Genomic DNA, 20,821 nt, shown 5'->3' with positions numbered 1-20,821 from the left:
ACTCCCCACTGCTCCATGCCGCCCCTTCCCGCCCCCACTGTTCGAGGTAACCTAGCAACCCGGGTGCCCATGAATGATGCTTCCAGATCTTCACCTGCCTGCCTCAAGGTGAACTGTGCCTTTCTGGGCTGCAGGAGGTGGGAGAGGTGAGTGACCTCAGAGATGGGACTCTAAGTCACCATCCGTCCTTCCTTGCTGACCTGGATAGACTGCCTACTCCCTGGTCTTCCTCACACTCATCACACTGGCCGTCTCTGAGCTCCGCAGTGTATTTCATTCCTCCTGGGATTCCGTCATCTGGGACTGGGCCAGAGGCATCTTCCCTAGAGGACTGATTGAAGGCACAGAAGAGCGGGTGGGGCACCCCACTCCAGCCCAGTCATTCCTGTGCATGGCAGGGGCCCATCGCGCCTCCGTTTATTCACTGTTTATTCACTGGGAGCACAGGAGGAACCTTGAACCAGGGGTGGGAACGACTCACAACAGCAGGGCCCGCAGGGTCCGTTCCCCAGCACCCTGAGCCCATGACATCCGTCATGCGGACAGATGCAAATGCTGGCTCACACTTCAGAAGAGTGTGTGTGTCGCGGTTCTAAGGGCGTAGTTCCCTTTTTGTCCCGGGTTTGCTCCCTTCCCCGGACCCTCCTGCTCTGTCACAGGCTTACAGTCCAGGGGCCGGGCTTTCCCACTCCCCGACCTTGTGGCCTCGGCAGCTGTGTCAGCTTTCTGAGCCTGTGTCCTCCCCTGTGCACGAGAGGCAATGCTGTTCTCCATATAGACGGAGAGGCCCCTCAGTGTCCCTGGCTCTCCGGATTTCCCCTGGCTTGCTGTGGCCAGATCCCTTGCACCTCCCGGGCAAGGGGAGAAGGTGGGGGGCGCAGTTCAGGGGGGCCTGTGCTGGGACCTCGACCAGAGCACTCTGCCAGCAGGCCCGGGTTTGTCTTCCTGCACCCGTCCTGTCTGTCCTCATTATCAGGAAGTGCAGTCTGGATGACTGGTCTCTGCCCACGGGTGCTGAGGTAGAGGGTTCAGTTCTGCATGCTTGTCTAGAGCCATTAGATCCCAAACGCCAGAGGGGTGGTCTTACCTGGTCAGCTTTCCCTCAAAGGAGGCCAGAAGTAGGGAGGAGGGTTGGGCGGTCCATGGCTGATCAAGGCAACCTACTAAGGGGAGTTGGGCTTGTTTTCCAGAGCAACCCCAGTAGCCAGCCAGGCTGCCATCCAGGGAGAGACACCTGGCATTCATCACCTCAACCCCAAATGGAACTGCCCTGGTACTGAATGTCCCAGCTGCTTGGGGCAGGTGCCAGCTTTGCCAGCCACCATGGAGGTTTGGGGTCTCTGATGCCGAAGGCTGCCTCGCAGGGGTGGGGTGGGGAGTGCCATTATCAGGATTGCGGTGCATATTGACATTGGAATTCTGGCTATGTTATCATGTGAGCCTTGGGCCCTGCTGCGAGGGTGTTCTGGGGAAGAGAGAGAGTTTGGGGGAGTGTGGCCCCAGGGGACAGGGCTCTCCACCCCAGAGGACAGGGCTCATCCATCCGTCCTTTGGCAGATACTTATCAGAGCCCTGGGTACCAGGCACGAGGCTGGGCAGAGGGGGCAGCAGAGGTGAGGACAGTCTGGCCCAAGCAGCAGAGCTCCCAGTCTGGGCCTTGTTGCTGGCAAAGGGCTTGGGGCCCGGAGCTGGCATAAGGGTGGGAGGGTCTGGAGAAGCCGCAGGGCAGAGGTACATTGAACCTTAAGGAGAGGGTAGGTATTCCCTAGGAAGGGACAGTTGGTGGGCATCTCAGGTAGAAGGGACACTCTAGGCAAAGCCCTGGAGATGCAGAAGAGCCTAGGCAGGGCTCAAGCCCCACAGAGGAGCTGATACTCAGTTCTTAGTGATGGGGCCACCCTCAGGCATCCATCTGTATGCTTAAACCTCACTTCCACCCTGAGTACTCGCAGTACTTCACAATTTAGAAAACCTGCAGGTTGATGTCAGGACAGCCCCACGGGGTGGTCAGGGTAGATATCACCACCCTCGTCATCAATGTCGAACCTCTAGTGACCTTAGATGCCCAGCTGGTCCAGTCCCTTGGCTTTGTGGCCAGGGAGGCTGAGACCCGGAGGGGACTCACGACCAACCCAGCTACCCAGCTACAAGTGACCACACAGTCAATAGAGATGGTGTCTGCATCCCATTGTGGGGACCAGTCAGATCCCTGGACCAGGCCAAGCAGCCACCCACCTGTCCCTTCACCAAAAACCTTTCCCTGCACCCATGGTAATCCAAGACGGTGCCTGCCTCATTTTCTCACATCCCTCCACAGCAGCAGCCCCCACCATGAAGCAGTCTCACAGAGGTCCTGCCTCGTCACTTTTCAACACTGTCCTCAACCCCTTCTGCAGAACTCTCCGTCTTCCCATCTCCAGCCTGACCCAGCAGGGCACTGGGCCATTGGCCGCCAGCACACACCATTGACCCCCCAGCACACACCATTGACCCCTGGTACACTCACTGTAGCCTCAGGAAAGCAAAAGGTTGAGCTCTTAGAAGCTGGCAAGAAAACATCACCCTCTTACACAGTTTCCTGTCTGGAAAGGCAAGCAGTGGGAGAAAGGGATTAAAAAAAAAAAACTCATTAAAAAGGTTCTTTAGGCACTTTGGACTATGAATGACTCTTTGCAAGTTCTAGTTTCATGAGTTTTTGGAAAGGAATCTGGACAAGATGAGGGAAACAGGACTTCAAAGACTGGAGGGTTTTCAGCTGGGAGGTAGGGAGAGCACCAGGGCCTCCTCGTATGCTTGGGAAGGGGACAGACAGAGTGACCCTCCTGGCCTCACAGAGATGCCCCTGCTGCTTTGACCTGGGCCCAGCCCAGCTCTCTTTAGGCCCTGAGCTGCCATCCCCAGTAGGGTACACAGCCCCAGGGAGGCCTCGAAAGGTGCCTTCAGCTTTCAAATCCCCACAGGCAAACTGCACAACAACCTTGCAAATGTGGCCCAGATTCCGTTCTCAAGAGACATTTCTGACCTTTCCATCAGATTGCAACTCAGCCCCGATCTCTCAAGAGTCTTCCTCGGCCCATAAGCTCTGTCCCTTCAGCTTCTTGTCAATTACTGGGCTCTAGTCTCCAGGAGTTCATAGCCCAAGTGGGGAAGAAGTGGCATTTACACTGGTAACTCAAATACTCACAGAACATGTTTAAGGCTACCTAAGGCAGAAAGTGGGCTTCCCCTGATGGCTCAGACGGTAGGAGACCCGGGCTTAATCCCTGGGTCTGGAAGACCCCCTGGAGAAGGGAACGGCTACCCACTCCAGTATTCTTGCCTGAAGAATTCCATGGGCAGAGGAGCTTGGCGGGCTACAGTCCATAAGGTTGCAAAGAGTCAGACACAACTGAGTGACTAACACTTTCACTTTTTCACTTTTCAAGGCAGAAAGTGCTCAGGTCCGTGCAAGAGGGAAGGAACAAGAAGAGGGGGTGTTGGAAGGCTGGGCAGGTCTTAGACTGTGGACAGGGCGGAGAAGATAGCCAGGCAGAGAAGATGGCACAGAGACAGGAAAATGCAGAGCTTGGTAAGAATAGCAAGTAACATTGGCGGGAGCCAAGGAGAAAGGCGGCACTGATCATCCAGCTGAGGAATTGGGGCTCTATCCTGTGCATCAGGGAACATTCCTGAGGGTTTTGAGCAGGGTTGCAGTCATGTCCCCAGAGCCGTGCTCTAGAACCATTCATGAACCGCGTGTCGAGTGGAGCATCACTGCCTCCCTGTGCCCTCGCATGTCCACAGACATGCCACCAAAGCTAGCACAGTCCAAGAAGTGGGTGGGAGTCCCGGGGGAGGTCACTTTTAAAGATGTAGAGGGAGGGACTTCCCAGCAGTCCAATGGTTAAGATTCTGCACTCCCAATGCAAGGGGCTCGGGTTCAATCCCTGGTCAGAAACTAAGATCCCACATGTTGCATGCTGCTGCTGCTGCTGCTGCTGCTGCTGCTGCTGCTGCTGCTTGCTAAGTCACTTCAGTCGTGTCCGACTCTGTGCGACCCCATAGACGGCAGCCCACCAGGCTCCCCTGTCCCTGGGATTCTCCAGGCAAGAGCACTGGAGTGGGTTGCCATTTCCTTCTGCAGTGCATGAAAGTGAAAAGTGAAAGTGGAGTCGCTCAGTCATGTCTGACTCTTAGCGACCCCATGGACTGCAGCCCACCAGGCTCCTCCGCCCATGGGATTCTCCAGGCAAGAGTCCTGGAGGGGGCGCCACTGCCTTCTCCGCACATGCTGCATAGTGTGGCCAAGATTTGCTTTTTTAAAAAAGTGAAGATGTAGAGTGAAAAGCGTGGGCTCTGCAACCAGTGAGATACGTGGGTTCGAATCCTTGCTCCACTCTTAACTTCTCTGTGGTTCTAGCCACATGAATTTACCTCCCTGATCATCACTTGGAAAGCTGTGTAGGCCACTCTCGTGACGTTCTTGTAAAAATTAACACAGCCCAGCAGGTCCGGCCCACAGCAAGTACTCGGCATATGCCGGTCTCCACTCCTCCCAGCCTTCCCAGAGCCTTTAGGAATGGCCACGGAGCCAGCATGGTGACAAGGGTGCACCGGGTCACACACCCTGGGGGTGTGTCTGGGCTGTAGCTGCCTCTGGATGACTTGCGCCGGTGTCTTTGTCCCCACCCCCAGTGCCCATAGAAAGAGGGTCCAGCGTTTGATTCGTAAATTTGCGTCCAGGTCAAGGTCTCTCTTCATGGTCAGGACAAGCTTTTCTCTTTCTGCTCTGTCCTAAGGACAGTGGGAAGGCCCCACCTCCTTCTTCAGGTGGGGAGGAGGGGGCGGGACGATTTATCAAGAAAATGCCTCCTGGTCTGATTGCCAAACGAGGCCCTTCAGGTTCCTGCCTGGAGCTGGGAGGTTGTGCTGACCGCTGGGCAGCCAGTCTTCATCCAACAGATGCTCCCCGGGAGGGCGGTGCGTGTGGCGGGGCCAGAGGAGGTGATGGGCTATGTTCCAGGGATGCTGGGGGCGCATTTCTGTTAGGGTTGTTTTTCTTTCTTCTCTCCCCTCATTGATTTATATGGTAAAGGAGAGAGTTTTCAAACAGTAGGCATGTCTGGGTCTAGGCAGGCAGGCAAGTGATTAATCTTAGTTTGTTGCTGCTGACAGCCAGGAGCAAGAAATAATAACAGTTTGTGGGGTGGGGAGAGGTGGGGGAACGCGGAAAGACTGCTCACCCTTCGATCATCAGAGGGAGCACGGACGTCACTTCCTTCTGCCGTCTGAGCACCCCTGGTTGAGTGGGCGTCTGAGGCTTCATTCTCTTAGCCCCACAGTGGCTGCTCCCCTGGGCGAGCCCCCAGGGTAGTCTCACCCCCCAGGGTGGTGTCCCAGACCACAGTGGAGGCTTCCCAGCCACTGTGGGCTTCCCTACCCAGCATGACCTCCTGCCCCAGAATGTGGGACTCTGTCACCACATGCCCTCCTCCCTAGCCTACCCCTGAGGGCTTCAAGGAAGGCAGGTATGTACCGCCCAGGGCACTGCCCAGCTCTGATGACCGGGGCCCTAGTTTCCTGGCTGTTTGCCCCCACGACCCCCTTACTCTGTACCTCTGTGAGCTGCCAGGTGGGTGTGGGGGCTGGAAGAGGGGGATACCAAAGAAAGAGAGGCAGGGGTCAGACAAACTGGCACAGAGGTAGCTGGCTGATTCCAGGCAGGCAGTGATGGCAGGAGAGGGTGGGGCAAGGAAGGATTTTGACCTGGGCCTTGGGGAATGAGGAGGGCTGAGACAGTTGGGGATGGGTAGGGTGAGGAGCTGCCCATGCTGAGGAAACAGCAGACCAGGAGAGAAGCTGCCTACTTTCCAACCCAGTTTTCAGTCGATCCAATCACTAACGTCCCCCCCATCTCCCCAGAATAGACAGCTTGGTGTAGCAGAAGACGTGAGCTCTGGATCAATCTGGCACGGGCTTTTGAACCGCAGCTCTGCCACTTACTAGCAGGATGGTCTTGGACAAAGGGACTTAACATCTCTGAGCCTCGGTTTCCTCACCTATAAAATGGGTTTTACAGAGATACTCATTAAGAGATGATATACGTGAAGTGCTTGGCCTGTGCCCAGCAGGCAGTAAGTTAGTGGTAGCTCACTGTCTTTGTTACAGACTTTGCTACAGCTATGGGTTATTGAGAAAAGAGCTTGGTGTGGTTCAGTACCTTGAGAATTACCTGACTGTCCATGCCCACATCCACTCCCCTTTATGGTGATAGGATCTTAGAGTTCATACAGGCTGCCACTTGAGAAAATCCTGCATTGCTGTGACTGAGACAAGTCACTGAGAGCTGAGAGCCCATGCTAAATCCAGGCTGCCCTCTTGATGACTGTGTGACCTTGAGTAGGTCACTTACCTCTCTGATCTGCCAGTTTCTCATCAGCTCCTGAAGATGATGGCCACCTTAACAGGCATGCAGAACTAAGGCCAGAGAGAGGAAGAAGCTTGTCTGCCTCCTAGCTTCTCAGCCAGGCCCTGTGTTTTGGCAGCATTTGTGTCAGCCTGAGACAAAGAGCAAGCAGGGGACGGGGATATCTGCATCTCTGCTCTTGCTACACGGAGGGTTTCACATCCTTTCAGGGGTGATGGAGCGAAAATGAACTTTCTGCTCAATTAGTGGACAGCGTGTTTTCGCCTTCTCTACAAGGTTTAAAGGAAATGGTGCAATTAGGAGCTACTGCTGTAGGCAAAACAAGAGGCTCCTCAAACATTCTGTGCAGGAGACGAAATGAAAACAGTGAACTTTAGAGATAGAGGTTTTCAGAAGCCCCATCTGACAGTGGCTGAATCTGGAAGGTAGGTCGGGGTGGAGGGCTGGCTGCCGAGGAGGCTGCAACAGTTCAGCGAAGGACTCAGGCAGTGGGAGTAAACAGAGGTCGTGTCTTGGTAGAACTGAAGAGGATGAGAAAGAGCAAGGAGCCTGGGGCCTTGTTCCGATTTCTGAACGGGGGGGTGAGTGGTGGCTCTGTCAGCTGCAACACAGACCTGGAACTGTCAGTTTTGAAAAACGCAGGAAACTCATCCTAACTCAGGACGAGTTTTCATCCCTGCCCCAATTGCTGCCCCAAACCCAGAGGCAAGAGGTGCCTGCACTCACACTGCCAGCCCGTTGTCCAGAGCACCTGCCAGCCTGGCAGCGCCCAAGGTGCCCACTGATGGGCTGGGGTTTCCCTTTCTGACCTGCCGCATCTCCCCTCCGAGCCAGGCACACAGCGTTGCCCTTTACTCCCCCGAGAGCTCCCTAGTCATCTCCAGTGTCTGAGCCACCCTGATTACATTTCCAGCTGGTTTTTAATTATCTTGTATCAGCTACATAAATCTGCCGTGTGGCTCGCCTGCCGGGTGGCAGAGGGGGAGCGGGGTTGTAGCGGGGGGTGGGGGGGGCCATTCCAACTGCCCTTCCATCGCCAGGAAGCCTCTCATGCCCTGGGACAGTTTCCTTTCTGAGGCACTGGTCTCAAAATGGTGAAAAACATTTCTTTCCAGTCACATTTGTAACATCTTGTTAATAGGATTTATTTAACAATATTTTTGCAAAAGCCATCTGTGAATGGTTTGTTTGGGAACTTGGGAGGGCACGTGGGTACTGCAGGCCCAGGCCGTGTTGACAGATAACAGACCTCGTACCTGCCATCAGAGAAGGGACAGAGAAGGGACGCAGTCAGGGGCCAGGGGACCAGGGCCTGAATCCCACTGCTTCCACCGGCTGTGGGGGTCACTCAGCGAATTATTTCACGTCTCTGAGCCTCACCCCTGAGGCTCAGGGACACAGCGGAAGGGAGATCTTGTAAACCCCGAGTGGCTGTATAAATGCAGGTGGGGTTATTTATAGAGACTTGTGCCTTCCCCAGGGAAGTATTGGGGGTCTTATTTTGCTAATAGCTAAGTAAATAACTGGATGGTCCCCAGAGGAAATATAACCAGCCCCCTTATTGAGGCATTTGGTGGGGCTTGAAGCACCCAGCTTCATTCAGTAAAATCTCAAGGTTTCCTATTCCCCACATCCTCAGGCCCTTGCAACCAGAAGAGTCTTGAATCATCCAGGTCAAGACCCTGGCTTTCGGATGAGAGAAACAGGCACAGGAAGGGAAAAGGACCTTCCCGAGGTCCCGCAGCAAGTTGCTGGCGGAGCCCAGATGTCTCGACTCCCATCCCAGGGTTATTACCCTTCTGAAGCCCCGTAGCACTATATTTTCTTCTCTCATTTTCTGCATAAACGTTCTTGGTATTTGCGGCAGATTTATAAAATCGGATGTCAGATTTTATAGCCCTCGTCTTTGCTCCCACAGTTCAAATTCTAAAGCTATAAAAATGATGTTTTGCTGTGTCTGAGTGTGTGTCACACTCACACATGCACACATTTTGTGCCTCAAACCCGCCCTTTGCTGAGCGCGCCCCACCCCCCAACAGTGAGCAGCCGCCGACCTCCTTCCAGCCTAGGGTGCTTTCTGCCACTTTTAATGCCTTTTTAAAAAAAGATTGCTTCACCCAGGAGGAATATAAGAAACAATTGGTTTTGGCAAAGCTGGCTTATTAGAAATGCTTTAATTAGAACTTTTTTTTTTTTCCGCTATTTTCCTTTTGAAAATCCACATGCTGCTCACAGCTCCAGACGGTTTGGGGATCAGCCTGTCACATTCTCAGCACAGACATTCAGGGCAGGGGTGACAGGTCAGCTGCCTAGGTGTCACTGCTGCATTCCCGCTGGGCACCAGGCCTCCAGCTGGATAGGGAGACAGAGGGACAAGAATAGGTGAGGGGTGTGGTGGAGGGAAGTGTGGCAGGGAATAAATAAGGGAAGAAGAAAGTGAGTCTGACTGGTGGCATCTTGGAAGGCTTCCTGGAGGAGGTGGCGTGTGAGCAGGGCCTAGAAGGATAATAATGTATTGTGAAGTAACAGCAAGGTAGAAGGACGATTAGGTTTGGCATTAGAGGAGAGGTCCCTGCAGTGTCCCCTCTCCCTGTGGTGCCACCATATCAGCCCCCCCTTGGTCAAGGTGACTAAACATTTGGCCCAGGTGGACAAAGCTGTGCCTTATAAACTCTGAAGTCCTGGTCAGCTCTCTTTCTCTCTCCCCACAGCTTTCTGCATTTCTGGCCCTTTCTCTCTTGCACAATTCTTCCCCACCCCCCAACTTGCTCAGAGTAGTTGTGTGCCCATCATTTCCACCTGACACTAAGGTGTATAGCCCGCCCTGGCTGAACACAGCCTCCCAGGGGAAAACACATTTACACAGTGCCAGGTAGGCACTTTGCAATCCCTGGTACCTGGTGTTAGAAACTGATTTGAAGAGGCTTCCACAGCGTGTCCTCTAAGGTAGGTAGACTTGTGCCAATAACAATGATTAAAAGCTTGGGGCAGTTTGTGCGTTCTGACACAGGTGATGACCAAGCCACTGGGGCGGCAGGTGCGTGAGGCAGTGTGTGCCGGGCACACCCACATTTCACAAACAGGCTCCAAACATGAGCACAATCCCATTTTGAGTTCAGATTTTCAAACCAGAAAAATGCTTCTTCCTGTCCTGAATTGTTCCAATCTTACCCCCCAGAAATCTTCTGTGACAAAATGAGAGTTGACCGTTTCACTTCTGTGGTAGTTATGCTTTTAAAAAGCCATCAGTTCCAATAGTCAGTAACTTTTTGGAACTCAATTACTTGCAGCCATGCTGAAAAAAAACTGTAATTAATGTGGTCAAACCCTAGCCAAATAATAAAATGAAAGCTCTGTTGTGTATCAAGGCCGAAATCAATTTCATTAGGGAGCAAAGAGCCAGCGATTTAATTTTGAGAGAACGCTCTACCCTGTGGACAGAGGTTGTCAAGAAGCTGCCAGAATGGATGCCCGACATGAGAGGATTTGTCCTCCAGAGCCCAAATTACGAAGGGCTGACAGTGACCTTTTAAAATTACATTTGCAAACCTTCCAAGTGTGGCTATAGCCAGTGGGCTTTTGCTTCTTCTTGTTCTTGGGCTGGTGCCCTTTTTGGTTTGGGTCAAGAGGTGCGTGTTGTCTGACCCACTAACACTCTAAAGCCAATGAGATCCTATCCTTTGGGATCAGGAGGAGGAGGAAGACAGAGTGGACTCTGGAGGTCAGCAGACACCAGAAAGAAGTTCAGCGAAGGCTTGGGGTGTGCACTTGGTGATGGAGTCATGTCCAGACAGCTGGACTAATAGCCAAGTGGGATAGACCCATGGGAGACACTGTCCAGTTGCAGCGCCAGCATATGAGAGATTGTGAGCAGCAGGGGGGACCAGAATGGGAAAGGATGGGAGCTTCTGCCCTCTGAGGACCTCTGGAGAGAGGAGCAGCCTCGGGTCTCTACCTGCTGTGTGCCCTGCTCTTCAGGCGGGCCTTCCCAGGGCAGGTGGAGCAGCCGTGGCCTGCAGGACTGTGCTAAGTCACAGTTCAGCTCAGAACGTAGAAGGACTTTCTCATGGGGAGAGCCATCAAAGGTCGAAAAAGGTTGTCCCTGTAAGGAGTGAGCTAGCCTAGCGCTGTGGGTGAGCAAAAAGAAAATGCTGGACGTGAAATGTGAAGGTGGACTTTGCCTCACCAGATAAGAACTAGAATGGTGGTTCTCAGACTTGAATGGGCATCAGAATCTCTTGAAGAGCATGTTAAAGGCTGTGGTCTAGTTCCAGAGAAGTCCAGGAAGCCACAGGCTTAGCAAATCCCCGGGGACCTTGATGTAGGCATTCCGGGGCTTGTTTGAAGAAACTCTGTGTTTGAGAAACCTGTACTTCTCTTCCAGCCCTGGAACTCTGGGGCATCTGCAGTGAAGGTCAATCGTTTTGTTTAATATCTGAAGTCATTCTTTCCTGATCGCATGGTGTGAGCATCTTCTATGTGCTAAGTTTCAAAGGTTTAGAAGTTTGTGGGACCTCAGTGATCACCTTGGCCTCTCCCTCTGTTGTGTAGATGGGAAAACCAAGGCCCAAGAGGGCAGGAACCAGGGGTGGGACCAGGTCTCGACTTCCTGCTCAGGACTCTTTTCCCTTGCTTTCAGTGAGGTTAGGGAATGTCATAAAGATCTCCCCATTTCACAGATGAAGAGACTGTGGCCCAGATCCCCAAGGCTTATTGGGAGCTTTTCCACTGAAAACCACCAATAACTGTCTTTCACATGATTTGCAAAAGGCCTTTGGCCAGGGCCACTTTGGTTTAGAGTCAAGTGTGTGCCTTTGAAATTCCAGGGAGAAAGATTGGATCCTCAGGTTAGAGGCAGGGCTGCTGAGCAAATAGATCTGTTTTAGTCTGCAGTTTTTAAAGACCTTTCTGGATTTTCCTTCTTTACTTGTTTTTTTAAGTAAAACTGTGAGTTGGATCAGATGCTTTGTGGGCGTCCCCTTCTTTGCTGTGCTAATGAATCAGTTGCTCAGTTAGCAAGGAAAGCCCCACCAGGAAAGGAGGTGGGTCTGTAGGATAATGAGGGTAAGCACTGTGCTTTAAGGACAAAGGTGAGAACTGGGGTTCAGGTGGATTGCTGCCTCCCCCCCTCCCTGCATGCCTACCTCCACGCTGCACCTTGTAGAGCATCACTGCCTTCGCAGGGCATGCAGAGGCGATGGACAGTGCCCTGTGGCTGATGGCACAAAGTGGGGGCCATATTGGGTTCACTGGAGAATGGGAGCAATCCTCCACCCCTTTCTGGGTCTCATGTCATCTGTAAAATAAAGTCAGGGAAAGACATGGCCTCAAAAGCCTCTGCTTGGTGTCTTGTGTCCATCAGAAATGTTGACTGCAAAGCAATCCCCACAGTACTGCCTTAGACCAGGATTTTTTAAGCAGAGAGGGCTCTTTTCCTCATCATTCCCATTCTGTTTTCATATGGACCCTGGTGTGTAACAATGTGCTTTTGAGAGTGTTGAGAAATACCACTCGATGTTTGGGAAAATTGATCTCGGGGATGTAAACGCCATGCCCATTGTCATCTGGTGACAGAGCTGGGGCCAGAAGCCAGGCCTCCCACTTCAGCCAGGCAGGCTGCCCCGCTGGAGGAGGTGGGCCCGCTGGCAACACGGCCACAAACGGCAGACCAGGCAGAGGGCGGGGCACACTTGGCACACTCAGCCGGGGCAGCACCTTCTACGAGGGCTCCTGCAGTGTGTGGGTGCAAACAAAGCCATGCCCCACCCAGCTGGGACCTCAGGACAGTCCTTCCGGGTGGGCAGTGAAAGCTCCAGTGAGGAAACTGAGGCTCCAAGAGAGGCACAGCTCAGAAGTGGCAATCTGGGAGACTCAGCCCAGGTCTGGGTCCGTCTGGACCTGCAGGCAGTGATCCCTTTGCCCTCGTCTGACCTTCCTCACCCTGGAGTGCTCCCCTCATCTCCTCAGCATCACCTGGCTCAGCCTCAGGTTTCCAGCTCCCCTTTTGCCTATGAAAACCACTGCGCCCTCCAAGTCCTCTCCGCAGCAGCTGGTGCTTGCCTCAACAACTGCCTTTGCCCAGCACCTGCCCGACCCCTGTTCTGGACCCGCCTTCAGGTGCTTCGTGTTCCCCCGCACCTGCTGGTTGGAGTGACGGTGCGGGCTTTGTCCTTGGAGACAGCCTGGAGCCTCTGCATCCCTTTGGCAAATTCTGTGCCACGTCTTCAGCCCTTGAATGAGGAGCCGGACGACTAACCTCTGTCAGGTGTTCTTGCTTCCTTCACAGACACATTCTCGCTTCTCCCTCGCATCTGTTCTTGTTAGCCCCACTTCACAGATGAAGGATTTGAGGCACTGGTGACCCATGAGTTGCCGCTGTTGAAGTTTGGGCTGGGTTATTCTATGCTGTGGCTCTGTCCTCTGCACCGTCCTTGACCTCCACCTAGGGATGCCAGCGGCTCCCCTGTCTCCAGACATTGTCAAGTGCCCCCAGGAAGGAGGTAAACTTGCCCCATTGACAACCAGTGCCCCAGGGAGAGTATGGGTAGAGAGGGGCTTGTCCTGTAGAAGGAGACACCCCCCACCCCATTCCCCCAGGCCTGAATGCTTTCTGTCCATCCCATTGGCACAGATGCTAAGAAGCCTGCTTTTGCCACTGTGCTCTCCCCAAGCCCGGAAACTGGCTATCCCTGTGTGAGTATACCAGTGCCACTGGCAGCGCTGGTGCAGCTCCCCACGCCCCTGTGACGTCTCTCACTGGCTTGAGAACTTCCGCGCTGGAGGAACCCCCCTCTACCTTTTCCAGACAAGCATGCTGAGGCCCAGGGAGAGCGGACCTGCCCAGCCAATGACATAAGTGGGATCAGAGTTTGAACCCAGGCATCTGACTTCAGTCCAGCCATCACCATCAACCCGATGTGCTTCAAACACTAAAGGGTGTTCGTATCCCTAGGAAAGTCCTCTTTCCTCTTCCTAAAGCTCTGAAACATTTCACATGTCACCCTTCGCTCTGCATCCACATCTCCCCTTGTAGTTTTCGTGTGCTCTTGCTGAAGCCTATGTAGGGACACCAACCAGAGGAATTACAAAAGTCATCCAAACATCATTACCCTCCCAGTCACACACCTCCAGCGATGGGAGGCTCACTTCCTCAGCTGTCTGGATCATTGCAGTCTTCCTGTCTAACACTTTATTAGTCTACTCTTGAGAAAATTGCCCCCGATGGGTTCATTCTGACCCACCTGTTGCATTTTGTGGCACAAAACAACCCTTGCTGCAAAAGGCACCGGCTGGCTCTCCTTCCCCCTGGAGATGGCTTTTCATCGTGATTTACTGAAGATCTCACCCTGAGCCGCCAACTTAGAGCTTGAGAAATGCCTGGGCTTCTTGGGGAGGCTAGTCACTGCCAATGCATTTATTGAAAGTCTGATTATTTGGTTGTAAATCAAGTCATTTGGCTCAGTGGTGTTCATATTTAGATGTTTGTGCTCTATAACTTGGTGCATGTGTTTTTGGCTTGTCCCCCTGAAGGCGATTTCAGAAGGCGTGTGACCTCGTAAACCCCTTCCCCCAGCTCCCTCAACCCCTAGAATGTCTCAGCTGGAAGGGGCCTTCATGCCCCCCACCCCATGCATGGCACAGCTGGAGAACCCCACCACATGGCTATAAGGACTCAGAAAGCCCTGGTGTCCTCTCACTGCAATTCAGGCAGATTGCTTCTCCCTCTGGCCCTTGGTGTTCTTGCAGATAATGTCAGCCCTCCCAGCTTTTTTGTGAAACCACAGGTTGGTCCAGTCACCGACCAAGGGCAGTGACAATCACGTTGCACATATTTGTTCTGCCAGGCTCCCTGGCCCCAAGCAGGAAGTTCAAAGCTTGTGCAGGGCCAACCTGCACGCGCAAAGTCCTCAGGAGATGTCACCCCAGTGCCTTTCCCCTGAAGGCCCCCATCACTGGAGGTCTGGGTGGTTTCTCCCACAGCAGCTCCGTGGAGCATGCTTCTCTGCAGACACTCAAGAGTGTTTCTGGAGAGGCTTGCTCACAGGTGTGATGAGGAGGAAAAGTGTCTTCTCTGTAGACACTTTTCTCTGTAGACATCTCCCTGGAGGTCAGAGAGCAGATTTGCTGAGGCAGCGTTGCCTCAGGAAGTACCTGTAATGTAGGCCCCGAGGTGCCCATAGAGGCACACAGCCTCCTTCAGCCTTGGTTTCCCCCTCTGTCAACAACGGTAGTTACACCAAGCAAAGTGTCAGCCTTGCTGCAGGCTTAAATGAGATAGCCTGTGGCGGCAGCTCGGTGCACAGTGGGGTTGAGCCTTTATTCTGCAGGGTCCCAAGGACACCCCTGGATGCTCTTGAGCTGAGGGACAATGTCCTGGAGCATCTCCATGAAGAGAGCAGCTCGCCAACTACCTTTCAAAAGAGGTAGCCCTGGGATCACACCTCTGAGCGTGGATTCCTGTAACCAGGTCCTACACACTAATCCCAAAGGACAATTTCCTCGACTTCTCCCACATAAATATTATATCAAGTATTTTTTAAGTCATTTCATCATGAAAAGAAGCGATTTAACATAACTATTACCCAAGATTCTTCATGAAATATGCATCAAGCAATTAGGTCTAAAAGCGTGAGGTGAGGCCTCGCACCCTGCTCGGGCCGGCAGCTGCGGGCTGAGTGATGTTTTATTAAAGCCCATGATTATGAGACGAGGTGGGGCCTGTTATTAGGCCTGACGCGCCAGGCACGTTTGATAATCCCGGTTACAAGGAGGTGCTTTTTGTGATGGTAATGAGCGATCTGAACACCCTGACAGCCCCAGCATCCCCAGCCTCCACCAGCCTTACAAGACTCATTAGACAGGTCACCCGCTGGAGACACCCCTAATTGTGACTTAGCTCTCGCAGGATGTCCTATCAAAGGAGACAGGACTGACGCAGGAGCTTGGCAGGAGGTGGCAGCCTGTCTGAGCTCCCCAGGGACCCATGTCTTCTCAGAAGCCATGACGGGGAGGTGGCCAGGCCTGGAACCAGTCCTGGATGCATGGTCCCTAGGCTACTTCTTGCTCCTAAAGCCCCACACATCCCCGTGCATGCTGGGCATCCGATGTACCCTCCATCCTCCAAGAATTTCAATCTTGTGCTGGATTTCCTCCTCTGAGTTGGCAGTTATTAAAATCATCCCTGGCAGCTGTTTTTAAATCTTCAGCTGTCGTTAGGTGGCATCTCACTTGTGGGGACCTTGTGACCGATCAGGATATATCACTGCATCACACCTCCTGGGTGTGTGTTGACAAGGCTCTGCCCATCGTTTGTGTTAAGTCGGGGTTTGACAGATTGTCTCAGAAAGAGAGCCCCGCTCACCTTTCGAGGCCCACCAACTCTATGATGGTCCCTCCGTGGCTGGGGACTCGACTGGTCAGGACACACCATCCCCGGTCCCCGGGACGGCCATTTACTGCCAGCCCCTGTGCTGCTCTGATCCACTGTTACCGGCAGGATGGGTGCCATGGGAACTGAGGCTGGCAGTCAAGAAGTCACCTGCTCAGGGTCTGATGCCTCTCACTCGCCCCCTGGCTGGCCTCACGGGGAGTGTTGGGGGCTAGGTTGGGCCCTCTTCTGGAGCTCACAGTGCTGAGGTCAGGAGCATGGGTTCTGGGAAAGGCCCCTGGGGAGGGAAGCAGCAGCAGCTGATGGCTGCGTGACCCCCAGTCAGCTACCTCCTGTCTGGAGCTTCAGTGCTGGGCACATGGCCTGGCTCACAGGAAGTGCCCAGGAAACATCAGCCCTGAGAGCCATCCAGGCCAACGCCCTGTGAGAATGGGACTGGAGGCCAAGAGCAGCAGTGGAGGGGGCATGAGGCTGACTTGATCCCTTCCTGCAGGAAGCCCTCACCTCATGGGCAGCAGATTATGCTCATAGACATGGAATGTAGGACCTTAGGTCTAGAAGCGCCCTCAGAGGCCATGCAGTTAGCCTTCCCTTGTGTCCAGTATGGGTAGAGACAGAGCCCAGCAGGGCCCAAGGAGAGCCTGAGGTCCAGAGGACCAGAGGGTGCAGTGCATGAGCCCAAGGGGAAGGGCTGTTCCTGCAGGGACTCCAGCCTGAGGGCCAGCTCATGGGCCTTTCTCCCTCTGCCGGGGACAGTCAGGCCCTGGATTCCAGGGTCACAGGCCTGAGTTCGCTGCCTTGAGCTCTGAACTTTGTGACCGCCTACCCCTCAGCATAGCCCAGCTCAGGGTTATAAACTAGTATGTATTGAAATACCAGCATCAGAGGAAAAACCAGTGGGCCTGGAGAGTCAGGAAGGACTGCAGGGAGGTCCCAGTGCCTGCCCATGTCTGTTGAGAGTGTGGAGTTCCTAGTATGCGGTGAACTTGAGAGCCTTCGATCTGGGAACAGAGGAGCTTCAGCCTCCTTTTCTGGCTCTGTCCTGTTGCCAGCATCCCTGCCCACTTTCCTCACTGAATGTTTTCAGAACAACTGGTGTGAAAATATCCTGTTAACCCATATGAGTTATTTTCTTTAACCTCCTTAGATAGTAAATCGGTTCCCCTAGCGACCTCATACCCACAATGCCATGAAAGCTTTGGCGTTCAGGCCAGCTCACAGCTAGTTGTTGAGATCTAACACACCCTGTGCTTTGCAGCACCAGCTGCAAAGCCCAAAATATCACCCAGGCAGAGGGCATGACATATCCGAGGCCACACCCACCTACCCAGGTCACTCACCTCTGCTCCAGCCCTGTTGCCCCCATACCCACCCACCCCTTTTTCAGGTAAAACTGAGCACGTGGCCTCCAAGACTACAAGGCTTCTTAACTGTCCCCAGTTTTATTAGCCATACAATTTCAGCCCTGCATTCAAGCAGTTACAGACTCTTCTAGGCCAGCACAGATTTGCTGTCTCTCCACGGAGGTGGGTAGCAGGTAGCTGAGTCTTGGGCTCAGAGGGAGTTGCTTGTATTTTAAAGCGCGCACCGGCTTAAGCAAGTGCGCCTCCTGCTTCTCAGATGAGGCAATTCTCCAGTGAAATGACCCTTCACTGAGGAGCAGAGCTTGCCACAGGCTCTGTAATTAGAACATTGTCAGCCTTAAAAAATCTTGATTTAAATTTCAGTTCTTTACAGGAATTATTCTCTCTTGAAACATAATTGCTCTCCGAACGATTTCCTTTAAGCTGAGGGTGACATCTCTAAATACATTATTATGAGCAGATGTATTACTCAGTGCCTGCACTTCATTAAGCATTTGCTCTCCCCATCTGAAAATGGTCCTGGAGTCCAAATTGATGCATTAATAGAGCAGGCACTGGTAAGGGAGGAGAACCCAGTCCTGGATGGAAGAGATGTGGGAACAGCTGAAACGAGAACCAAAGCTCAGAAGGGCTGCAGGCTGCACACCTGTGTCCACACAGCGCTCTTGGCCTCGCCTGGGATGGGCTTGGTCTCCTGGAAGCCTGCCCCTAGGGCTGCTCACAAAGGATGGGCTCTGGAGAAGGCACAGGAGGTCAGAGCCCTAGCTTTCTCACTAAGTGACTCAGTAAATTTGGACTGTGTTTTGGAAACCAGGCATCCACAGGTGTGGTGGCTAGGCCAGGCTTGGAGCTAAGTGAGCAGGGAAAGGGCAGCCTAAGCAAAGGTGGGTTAACTGGGGGTTAGTGACCCGATGTGGGCAGAGTCCTCAGTGGAAGGTAGGAGAGGTCCACTTGGGCCAGGCAGAAGTGGCACCCCACCCAGCATGCATGTCACGGGCTCAGGGCTCTGCTTTGATCTCCGAGGAACCCACCCACTGCCCGTTTCAGCAGAAGCTAAGCATGGTGGGCACAGAGCCTGCACCCTGCTCTGGAGCTCCCAGGGGAATCGAGAAGATGGATAAGTAATTACAGTTCAGGAAGGCAAGTGCTGATGGAGGCATTATATCCTCGGTGCCATTGGAGGAAGGAAGGAGCTCTGCCAGTGGGAACTTGGAAGACTTCCTGGCAGAGGAGACATTCAGGCTGGGCCTTGGAGGAGGCAGGCAGGGTTTACTGAGCAGAGAGAGGAAGCACCAAGAGGAGATTGCCAGCGTTGGGGAAAAGCTGGGGAGCACACCTCCCCACATTCCATTGGCTACAACTAGTCACATGACAGCAGTGGGTGCAAGGGAGGCTGGGAAATGTAGTCTCAGGCTGGGCAGCCCCTTCCTGCTGACACTTCGTATTATTGAAAGGAGAGCATCAGTTTTTTGGAAACAATTCACCTGTCATCCTGCCACACTGTAAATTGGGAGAGATAACCCCTGACACGGTGCTTGCCAGGCAAGGCTTTTTAAATTCTCCTCTGCATCAGTAATAGGGAGAGGAGCCAAGTTTGGGGGTTCGCTTGTTTTCCTGAGGAAGTCCCTCAAAATCTCCTGAGTTTTGACGACTCTCCTGCAGCCGTGTCTGTTGCTAGGATTGAGGGGCCCTCGGGTGAGGCCACATTTCAGCTGGGCCTGGGCTCCATTCCTGGCTGGGAGAGGGGCAGCTCAGGGCTGTTTCTTGTCTGTCCCAGGCAGCAAGGAGTCTTCCACACCTCAACAGGAGGTTGGCCAGAGGGAGAGCCCTCTCGGGTAATGAGTGTGAATTCATAACAAACTGGTTCAGGGAACTGCTCTCCTGAGGGACCCTCGGCCCTCCCTCCCCCCGAGCAGCGTGGCGGCCTCGGAACTTCCTCATTCTGCGTATCCTAACCACCTCTGCGCTTTGTTCACAGGAGCAACCAGGGCTTCATGCACATGAAACTGGCCAAAACCAAAGAGAAATACGTCCTGGGTCAGAACAGCCCCCCGTTCGACAGTGTCCCAGAGGTCATCCACTACTACACCACCAGGAAGCTGCCCATCAAAGGCGCCGAGCACTTGTCCCTCCTCTACCCCGTGGCTGTGCGGACCCTGTGAGCCCCGCCCCACCGAGCCGGGGCGCAGACGTGGAGCCGGTGGCCCCCGGCCGCTATTGCCAGCCGTGTTCAGTTTGTGTCGTGTGTATGGTACTAGCACACCACTGCATGTCTTAGAATGCTGTCGCCACTCGCGGGGGGCTGGAGAAGGCCTGGATAAAGACTGAAGGACAGCCAGCGCGCCACCCCAGCCCCCACCCCCCAACCCCCTCCTCGAGTTTCTGTGAATTAAAATATTTGCAAATCCAAAGAGATGCCTTCCAGGATGAACAAAGGAGAGCAGCTCCGAGGGGCGGGGGCGGCAACTTCCAGGTCGCGGCTCTTTGTTCTCCGGCCATCAGGAATTCACACCTGTGTACCGGGCCCCCGTTTTTCCCACCGGGCCCCTCCTGGTGCTGGGAGCCAAGTGCTGATGTTTTGAGAGCCCAGAAGGCCCCGGAGTCCCACCTCCCTTCTGGTGTGTGTGTGTCAGTGTGTGTGTGTGTGTATGCGCGCGTGTGAGCACATTGGTGGGAGAACACGACCACACACAGATGTAAGCCCGCTAATCCACTTCTAGTCACTCAGTGTAATCATTAGGAGATCTCCAAGGGATCGTTGTGCAGTCAAAAAAGGATTCAATTATTTATGAATAGGGTATGTAAATAAAATAGTCATTTAATATATATTCTTATCCCTTTTTTTTTTTTTTAAATATATTGCAGTGGGTCTCTGAGGGGGGTTAAGTGCTTACCTGTGAGTTTCGTTCCCAGAGCAAGGTGCAACTCCTCTGGGCACGTGGGAAGGAGGCAGAGCCCCCAGCTCAGGGCAGAGGGGTTTTCTTTGCACCCTTGAGAGTCAATCTATAGGAAGGGGCATTCAGGCTCCAGCAGTGGTAGCCTCCAATGTTGACCCAGCATCCACGCTCCCTCTGCATACAGCCACCCCGTGATGGCAAGTGTGTGTTAACCCCACAGGTGCACAGCACCCAGCAGTTCATAAAGTGCTCTCACCGTTAACTGGGGTCAGTGCTACCCCATGAGGGGATAGGGAGGCTCAGAGAAGGAGAGTGCTTTGTCCAAGTTCACAGTCCACAAGCAGAGGAGGCCCTGGAGCCAGTTCTTTGTCTCTTGCTGTCACCCTGCTCCTGGAGGAGGGCAAATCCTGACGTCTCTGGGGACATGGAGTCCTCTTGGCCATCTGCACTACCTCCACACAGAGGAGCATCTTCACACACACCCACACTCCACCGCCATCTTGCCCCCGCCCTTCACAGAAGCCAGATCCTTCAAGACAGAGCAGACAGTGAGGTTGCTGTTACTCTTACCTTTCCTTTTCCTCTGACCCACCCACCCCCATACCACAGTTAAAAGCAATGGAAGAAACAAGCTCGTGGAACAGCATGAAAGGCATGGCTCTCACCTACTGAAGGAGGTGCGAGGGGTCCAGATACATCACGAGTTTCAGCACCTTCACCAAGCTCATGTCATCCTGCCTGCCAATGGGCTAAGAGGAATGGAAGT

General features: G+C 53.6%; 1 protein-coding gene across 1 annotated transcript in view; it reads left to right on the top strand.

The window, feature by feature from the left end:
- The window catches only part of SHB (SH2 domain containing adaptor protein B), a 134,151-nt gene extending 114,634 nt beyond the window's left edge, over window positions 1-19,517 (top strand). The window contains 1 exon segment of the mRNA XM_052645214.1: window positions 19,137-19,517. Coding sequence (XP_052501174.1) covers window positions 19,137-19,320 — 184 coding nt within the window. The 3' untranslated portion in view covers window positions 19,321-19,517.
- Window positions 19,518-20,821: the final 1,304 nt, after the last annotated feature.

The sequence above is a fragment of the Budorcas taxicolor genome, chromosome 8, assembly GCF_023091745.1.
Source record: "Budorcas taxicolor isolate Tak-1 chromosome 8, Takin1.1, whole genome shotgun sequence".
Classification (NCBI taxonomy): domain Eukaryota; kingdom Metazoa; phylum Chordata; class Mammalia; order Artiodactyla; family Bovidae; genus Budorcas; species Budorcas taxicolor.
The sequence above is the reverse complement of the archived record's forward strand: the minus strand, read 5'-3'. Positions and strand labels throughout refer to the sequence as shown.